At 46.0% G+C, this 9,157-nt stretch overlaps 1 protein-coding gene across 1 annotated transcript; it reads left to right on the top strand.

The window, feature by feature from the left end:
* Positions 1 to 690: 690 nt before the first annotated feature.
* Positions 691 to 1,976, top strand: LOC121862513. The gene is made up of 2 exons (XM_042360819.1): positions 691 to 1,000; positions 1,705 to 1,976. Exons 1-2 carry the CDS (start codon positions 691 to 693, stop codon positions 1,974 to 1,976), a joined length of 582 nt encoding a protein of 193 aa, XP_042216753.1.
* The last annotated feature ends 7,181 nt before the right edge of the window (positions 1,977 to 9,157 follow it).

Consider the following 9,157-nt stretch of genomic DNA (forward strand, 5'->3'; position numbering starts at 1 on the left):
CTCAAGAGACGTAGAGTGAGGGGCGATATGATCGAGGTGTTTAAATGGAAGTCAGGGCTAAACAAAGGTGATATAACAGGTATTCAAACTATCCAATCAGGAGCGAACTCGTAATTAAATTAGACAACTTTAGATTTAGGTTTGGAAATAGAGTAGTGGATGAGTGGAACAAGTTAACAAAAATCATCATTAACTCGAATACGCTAGATAGCTTCAAACATAGCTTGGATGGATATATGAGTGATAGGGGTTGGGTGTAAACGGGACCGCCCAGTATGGGCCAATAGGCCCGCTGCAGTTTCCTCCATTCTTATGTTTTTACACCCAGCCAGCCGCCATACCTCACACCTAGCCAGCCATCACAGGCACAGACCTGTGCAGTTCAAAAAGATCTCTGGGTATCGCAGGTGCAGACCTGTGCAGTTCAGAAGGGTTTCCGGGCATCACAGGTGATGTGTTATGCTTAGTTGGTTAAGTGCTCTAGATTATATTGTTTGAAGCTCTCTTTTATTTCTTATGTTATGCTTATTAGTGTTAAGCCAATTCTGTTACTTGAAGCTTAGTCATTCTTAATTTGTAATTCCTGTTTATTCTGTTTATTACAGATCTATGGATACTGATGGTGCATTAAGTTGAATAAAGCCTCCAAGTGCTTACCTTGGTTTTCATAGCAATTTATTCTACTTAATGATGAAGAAGTTTATGAGGCCAGACCGTTTTGATGTGGACCCAAGCTCAGCCCACTGGCACCGAACTTTTACATACTTTCTGGATGCACTCACAACTGAGGCCACTCAACCGAACAGACTAAATCTCCTGATCAACTACGTTGCACCATCTGTCTACGAATTCATTGCTGACTGTGACTCACACGAAGATGCTGTTAACACGCTCAAGGAGCTTTACATCAAACCTAAAAAAAAGATCTTTGCCAGACACGTTTTAGCAACTCGTTGTCAAGAAGCTGGAGAGACTCTGGACCAGTACCTGCAAGCACTGAGTAAGTACTGCAATTTTTAAGCAGTCTCAGCCAAGGAGGCACGCAATGTAATGGGTCCCTGTCTCATCAACAGAACATATTATATAAATGGGTCAATACATCTGATATTATATTCAGATTCACCACCCTGTAACTTTCCACTGGCTATGAGGTGACATGTTCAATGCACGTGATAAGGTGTGCCCACGGGAAGCTGTGTCATACTATGCTGAGTAAAGGCATAAGTAGCCGGCTCTCTGGCCACCTGAAGCGAGCAGTAGTTTGATATCCTTGACTAGAGGAAGACGTTATTTGAGAGTAGCAGTGGATGGCTCCGTCTTCCCTCGAGGGGGAACGACGTACCCATACCGTTCTCCCTCGATGGGTCACTACTCATAAGTTGCTCACAGAAAGTTATATCGTAAGGACGTGACCTAACGTTTATATTACATAAACGCCGTCCCTTTCTCATTCACGCATATACAGTGGAACTTACGGTCGATCTACACTCAGGAATTATAGATACAATCCTTTTATAATAAAACAAGGAACTACAGTTTGGGTTTCGTTACTTAAACCCAAATAATAAATATATGTGAACGGCCTGGTTAATTGTACAACACAGCCGATTCAGCAACAATTACATCAGAGATGCATTCATTAACGGACTTCAAGGTCACCAAATACGACAGCGCCTGCTTGAGAATAAAACACTCGACTTGCAGACTGCTCTGAACAGGCCCATGCATTGGAGATGGCCCAGAAGCAGTCTATTTCATATATGCAACCTGTCACTATTAATGCTGCAATGGCTACTCCAAATCGGGAAGCTGTTTTAAATCTGCCTCAAAGTGCTTCACCCACATCTGCCCCAACTGACCAGACTGAACAGCCAGTAACTGTGGCTGCTGCTAATCTGAAATGTTTCTTCTGTGGTCTTGGTAGACACCCCCGCTCCAAGTGTCCTGCAAGGGATGTACTGTGTCTCAACTGCTAAAAGAAAGGCCATTATGCTAAAGTGTGCCGATCTGCAAAGTTCACCTCTGAAGCCACCTCAGATTCATTCTCGACATTGGCGACACTCTCTGCTGCATCTCCTGGCTGTGTGTCAAGGGCTGCGGTGAAAGCTAAGATAAACGGAGTTCCAGTCACCGCACTCGTTGATACCGGTAGCTCTGAAAGCTTTGTCAGCTCTATTATTGTACACATGCATGGATGGAAATTCTTCCCTTGTGTGGGAAAGGTGTTTATGGCAAATAGTTCTCTAACCTCGAGGGTTCTGGGATATTGCATTACGAATTTGGAACTCAATTACCCTAAGTACAGTGATGTTAGACTGTCTGTGATGCTGGACCTCTGTAGTGATGCTTTTCTTGGACACGACTTCCTACAGCAGCACTCAGCAGTTCAAATTCCGTTCGGAGGCTCCAAGCCCGCCCTGGCGGTGTGTGGGCTTGCCGCTGTTAAAGTCCCATTTCCATCATTGTTTGACCACTTGCCACCTGACTGCAGGCCAATAGCAGTGAAATAGAGGCGTTATTCACATGGTGACAAGAAGTTTATTACTTTTTTCTTTTATCCTCTTCGCCACTGATCGGCTTGTTAGCCGCTTGGGCGATCGGTCACGTCTCTTTTCATTAATCTTCTTCACCAAAAGATCGGCTCGCTCGCCGCCCGGGCGATCGGTCACGTCTCTGTCACGTACTGTTGGCAAATACTGGGCATGCACCGGCTCCTGAATGTACCTGAACCAGCTCCAGTGTTGGTCAAGTCTTGTCTTGAAAGAGCTCACACTCGGTGCCGTCACAACACACTCTGGTAGATTGTTCCAAGAGTTTACAACCCTCACTCCGAAAAAGTTTGCCCTCACGGTTTTCTGGACTTGCGGCTTCTTCAATCTTGAGCTGTGACCCCTTGTGGGGCGAGCGTCCGCCAGCTCCAAGTAAGGACACTCAACTGAGTAGTGCCCCCTGAGATGCTTATACACCTCAACTAGGTCCCCCCTTGCCCGTCTGTACTATAAGCTAGGCAAGTTCAGGCGCTCCAATCTCTCAGGGTAGCTGAGGTGCCGAAGTGCAGGCACCAGTCTGGTGGCCCTCCTTTGAACATTTTCAACCAACTGACAGTCCCTAGCATATCTCGGGGACCAGATGGGGTGACAGTACTCCAGATGGGGTTCTGGAGTGTTTAGAATGCTGAAGGAGGGCATCGTTGAACCAAGTAAGTCTCCGTGGTGTGCTCAGGCATTGGTGGTCTCGTCCGAAGGCCACAAACAGAGAATGGTGATAGATTATTTACAGACAATCAATCGTTTCACCTTATTAGATGCGTAACCACTACCACGGATCGATGACATGGTAAGGGTGATTGCTAGATATCGTGTGTTTAGTACGCTAGATCTACGTAGTGCAAAGCATCAAGTGGCTATCAAACAGGAAGATAGACCATACACTGCATTCGAGGCTGGTGGACATCTTTACCAATTCTGTAGAATACCTTTTGGTGTTACTAATGGCGTTGCCAGTTTCCAACGCAAAATTGATGACATTGTGACGAAAGAGAAGCTAGATGGCAATTTTTCATACATCAACAACGTAACAGTGTGTGGTCGCAATGTAATGACCACGGTCATACACGTCAGTTAACGTAAAATCAGACGATTCATATTACGCTCAATAGCCCACAAAACATATAGCTATACTTTCTTATTGGAGTTCCCCATCTGAGGAGTCCGTTTTCTCATCGCTTCAGGACGTCTGAGTCCTCCGTTTTCTTTCAATCTTGAATGTACCCGAGACTTCATTATTCCTTAGTAGTGACAGAATTTGAAATTGCAACTGTCCTTATTGTTAGTAAAACTTGTCAAGTGAGTGAGTGTCGAGTGTGTCAGTTAGAGTGGCTTATTTTATGTCGTCCATAGGGACATCTTGAATTTCCTATCGCTACTGAAATTATATTATTTTGTCGCCCAAACATCAGGGAATCTGATGTTTGTAGTTTAGTTAGTGTCAGTTGTCTATTTTAGAAAGTCATTAATCTACTGAACAGTTCCTGTCAGACTCAAAATCTCCAAGACTTAACAGCTGTTTCGGCCTGGAATGCTGTTTGCGGTCAGGCAAGTAGAGTTGTTAGTGCATATATAACTCCATTTCACCTCTTTCCTGACAAACTCAATCTCTGATTAGATCATAAAGATAGATGTAGAAAATTAACCTGACCTGTGACACTGACGGTCACAGCTAGGTGTGTAGTGGATACCTCCCCTACAAACGCTGTTTGTCGCTGTGTAGCCGACCCCGCGAATTCCCCAGTGTATGCCTCGTGGTCTAGGTCAACCAGCGCCGCCTTACATGACGGAGGTCAACTATTAAGCCACGCCTACCTCCGCTATATAAGACCTGACCTCGTGGTGACCTACCTCTCTTCTTCTAGCTACAGCCGCAGCAAGCAACACCACCTTCTCCGCCGCTGCCTGGCGGCCCTCGCTCCCGCCGGCGAGCATGGCGGCCCACAAGCTGTCCTCCTCTGAGCATCCTCACCAACCAGCTCTCTCTACGTCACGCTTGTAACCACGCTGCCATTTCCCAGCACCAAGCTGCATTGTACATCCAATATAACATGTATACAGAGAGCACATTGTGAGTTTCCTTTCTCCATTCCATCCTGAGTGTGAACCAAACAACCTGTTCCCCACAAATGGTGACCCCCGGAGTGACGCACTCACACAGCATGGAGGAGGAACCGATCACTCTCCCAGTCTTCAAGCAAGATGGAAGACTAGCTTACCCACGCAGAGGCAGCTCTCATCGGCTCTACAGCTACTGTTTCTACACCGCAGGTTAGACACCCTAGAGCAGCTCTGCTACTCTAAGCAGACAGCCGCTCCCCTTCCTGCCCCATGCACCACGTCCCACCGACCCCAACACACCCGTTCCGCCTCAGACGCCGCCCCCGGCCCAACAGTACCCCCTGCTGCTAATCCTGATGCAGCCCCTGCTCCCGACGCAGCCCATGCGCCTGAATGAGGACCCACACACCCCTCTTTTCTCCCTCAGGTACCCCCTGCTACTGTCCTGCACCCTGCTGCTGTCGTGGACCCAGCTGCTGTCACGAGCCCTCATCCGCTCCTGCTAACGCAGCCCCTGCTCCTGACCTAGGCCCACACACCCCAGCAGACGCATCTGAGGATTCTGTACCTGCCGCGAGGGATGCACATCATTCATTGCCTCCACACACCCTTTTTCTCCCTCTCTACTCCCACAGATATTGTGTATCTAGACAGTTGTCTCCTCTAGCGGCCGGCTCATCCACGCCCTCGCCGTTATGGCTCACATGTGGCATGCACCGCCCGTTCTGCCTCAAATGTGCCATGCAACCCTGCAGACAACAAATCTCCTACACCGCCTGGAGGGAAGGGGGAGTACTGTAGTGGATACTTCCTCTACAAATGCTGTTTGTCGCTGAGTAGCCGACCCCGCGAATTCCCCAGTGTATGCCTCGTGGTCTAGGTCAACCAGCGCCGCCTTACATGACGGAGGTCAACTATTAAGCCACGCCTACCTCGCTATATAAGACCTGACCTCGTGGTGACCTACCTCTCTTCTTCTAGCTTCAGCCGCTGCCTGGCGGCCCTCGCTCCCACCGGCGAGCATGGCGACCCACAAGCTGGTCCTCCTCTGAGCATCCTCACCAACCAGCTCTCTCTACATCACGCTTGTAACCACGCTGCCACTTCCCAGCACCAAGCTGCACTGTACATCCAATACAACATGTATACAGAGAGCACATTGTGAGTTTCCTTTCTCCATCCCATCCTGAGTGTGAACCCAAACATCACATAACCCCACAGGTGTCCAGCGACCACTTTGAATAGAAGGTCTATTGTTAATAAAATTAGTCTTTCTAGTTGGGATATGCCCTCGGGCCCGTATATGTACAGACACACGGGGAAAATCACTCCCTTGTGATTTCTCCTCCACGTCTCCAGGTATGTAGATGATTTTTTTCCCCGTCATGTTAATTCAGTTTAACTTTGTCGATTTTTGGTGAATATCAGTGTTCATGTTTCAACATAGTAATCTTCTGTGCCAATTAAGTCGAGTAACGAAGATATCATCTATACAGTTGCCAGACGTAGGTTGTGTATAGTTGAAGTTAAAAATCACCATCTCGTGATTTCTTCTCCACGCATCTCCAGACGCTGTTTGTGTGTTGGCGACACTACTGAGGCTCGGGAGCCGCCTATGGGCAAGATGGCTCTCGAAGGATGTCTTTAAGGTGGCGAGATTAGAATCCCAGGACGAGTTTCCTCGGGAGGCGCCATCGACGACTCTGCCAGTTTGTCACGAGTCAACTCCTCGGGCGCTCCGAGCTAGCAGGCGAGCCTGTAAACAACTTTGCACCGCTGACTCCGTCTTGTGATCGCGGTCCATCTATTGTTCTTGGCTATATGTATGGAGCCGTATTAATATCCATCCTTGGGGATGACTAGCAGAAATATAGTCATCCCAGGTTAAGTATTGAATCCATGAATGTTGGTGGTACTAGGGTTATTGTTATTCTCGGAGTTGAGCCCCCCAAACCACTGAATCCTAGTTAAAGTGTTGTAGTGGATTCCAACCCCTACAAACGCCGTTTGTCGCTGAGTAGCCGACCCGTTTTGAATTTCCCAGCCTACGCCTCCAGCGCCGCCTGACGGAGTGGGGGTCAACTATCAACCCACGCCTACCCCCACCTTATAAGACCTCACCCCGCTGTGACCACGCTCTTTCTACCTACTGCCACCAGCAAGCAACACCTCCTCCTCCGCTTCTGCCTGGCGGCTCCCGCTCCCGCCGGCGACCTTGGCGTCCCTCAAGCCGCGTGCCCTCCTCTGGGCACCCTCACCAACCAGCTCTCTACTCAACGCTTGTAACCATGCTGCCTACCCAGCATCAAGCTACATTGTACATCCAATACAATATGTATACAGAGAGCACATTGTGAGTTTCCTTTCTCCATCCCATCCTGAGTGTGAACCAATATCTCATAACCCTACAGTGTCAAGTGTGTCATATTATCCACCTGCAGTAACAATGGAATAATAATGATTGTTAAATATAATGATTGTTAAATGTTGTACCAAGAATTGAAGATGTAATTTGTTACTTTTAAAAGTAAGACCTGAGGGTCCAGTGTTATCTGATCATGTTTAATGATTACTGAATCTTGTCAAAGAAATAATACAACAGTTGTCTAAGGAAGAAATAAGCAATTGTGGATCTATTTTAGCAATGATACAGTAAGACCTGAGGGTCCAGTCTTGTCTGAGTGAATTTAAGTAACATCTTATTCACTCACTGTGTTAATAAATATTGAATTAGTAATCTACGAGTAACACCTCTCTACTCCTTCTAAACATTGGTTCCCAGAAAATAATATTTACTCACACGCCAATACATAAGAACATAAGAATGGAGGAAACTGCAGCGGGCCTATTGGCCCATACTGGGCAGTCCCATTTACACCCAACCCCTATTGCTCATATAAGCATCCAACCTATGTTTGAAGCTATCCAGCGTATTCGAGTTAATGATGATATTTGGTAACTTGTTCCATTCATCCACTACTCTGTTTCCAAACCAGTGTTTACCTATTTCGCGCCTAAATCTAAATTTGTCTAATTTAAAACCATTGTTACGAGTTCGCTCCTGGTTGGATAATTTGAGTACCTTTGTAATGTCCCCTTCGTTTAGCCCCGCCTTCCACTTATACACCTCTATCATATCGCCCCTCGCTCTACGTCTCTCGAGGGAGTGCAAATTAAGATGCTTTAACCTGTCTCTATACTCAAGGTTCCTAATGCCCGGGATTAGTCTTGTCATTCTCCTCTGGATTCTACCCAAAAGCTGTCCATGAGTTATGGTATTCTAATAAAAAGTCTGGGTGGTGGCAGCCTACCCTTGTAAGTATAATAAGTTTTGTACTAAGAATAACATGGTTCCCCAGACTAACCCATGTATGAGAATATTACGTAAAAACAGAGTTGTGTATATACTTCAGAAAGGTAAAGACATTGAAATTTAGAAAATATAATACTATATTTGAAAAGAAATGAAAGACTTGAAAACTAAGTAGAGAAATATCAGAATTACTTATATAAGAATATAAGCAAGAATATGAGGTATACTGTATATAAAAATAAAGAGTTGAAGAATAATAACAGAAAGAATATCTGGATGGTAAAATATGAAGTAAAGAAAAACACCCAGCACAAATGGTGAAGCTCCGCCTGTTACAGCAATAAGGCAGAACATGACGCCAACCTCAAACGGTTTTTAGATGTGGTCAAAAGGCATAACCTAAAGCTGTATGATGACAAATGCAACTTCTCTCTGACGTCTCTTGACTTGATTGGTTACACAATTAGTGATGACACAATCAAGCCTGACCAGGAATGCTTGAGGCCCCTCCTGGACCTTCCTGTACCACACGACACACACTCACTTCGACGTGCTCTGGGAATGTTTGGACATTATTCTCAATGGATTACTGGATTTTCCGAGAAAATCCACCCTTTGGCATAGTGGGGGCATTAAGAAAATGGAGACACTACTTAATTCGGCAGCATTTTCGGTTGATCAACCCCAAAAGTTCGAGCAAAGTCAAGAATGAGATGATCACTAGAAGATCACTAGATGGCTTTAGTTACGACATTGTCTATCGTCCTGGCAAAGAAAATGCAGCCGCGGATGCGTTCTCATGCATGTGCAGTTCGGTATCTACTACAGATGATCTGCAGACTCTTCACAATAATTTATGTCATCCAGGCGTTACAAGGACGATGCACTTTGTACGGAGCAGAATTCTACCATACTCTACCAGTGACAAACAGGCAATGACTGCCACTTGCCCTACATGTCTGGAACTTTAGCTGCAATTCTTCAGATCAGACTCTGGTACTCTCATAAAAGCTACTCAGCCTTTTGAAAGATTGAATGTGGATTTCAAGGAACCACTTCCTTCTAAGACAAGAAATCGATATTTACTTACTATGTAATTGATGAATATTCGAGGTTCCCATTCACCTTCCCACGCTCTGATTTGTCGACAAACACTGAAAAAATGTCTCTGTTCATTATTCTCCATCTTTGGCATGCCAGCCTATATTCATTCCGATCGTGGAGCGTCGTCCATGTT

This window comes from Homarus americanus, unplaced genomic scaffold (assembly GCF_018991925.1).
Source record: "Homarus americanus isolate GMGI-L3 unplaced genomic scaffold, GMGI_Hamer_2.0 scaffold31037, whole genome shotgun sequence".
Taxonomy (NCBI): domain Eukaryota; kingdom Metazoa; phylum Arthropoda; class Malacostraca; order Decapoda; family Nephropidae; genus Homarus; species Homarus americanus.

Coding starts and splice junctions, on each gene's coding strand:
- LOC121862513 (XM_042360819.1), top strand. CDS start 691: ATGAAGAAGTTTATGAGGCCAGACCGTTTTGATGTGGACCCAAGCTCA. Junction 1,001..1,704: donor CCAGTACCTGCAAGCACTGA/GTAAGTACTGCA, acceptor CTCGACTTGCAG/ACTGCTCTGAACAGGCCCAT.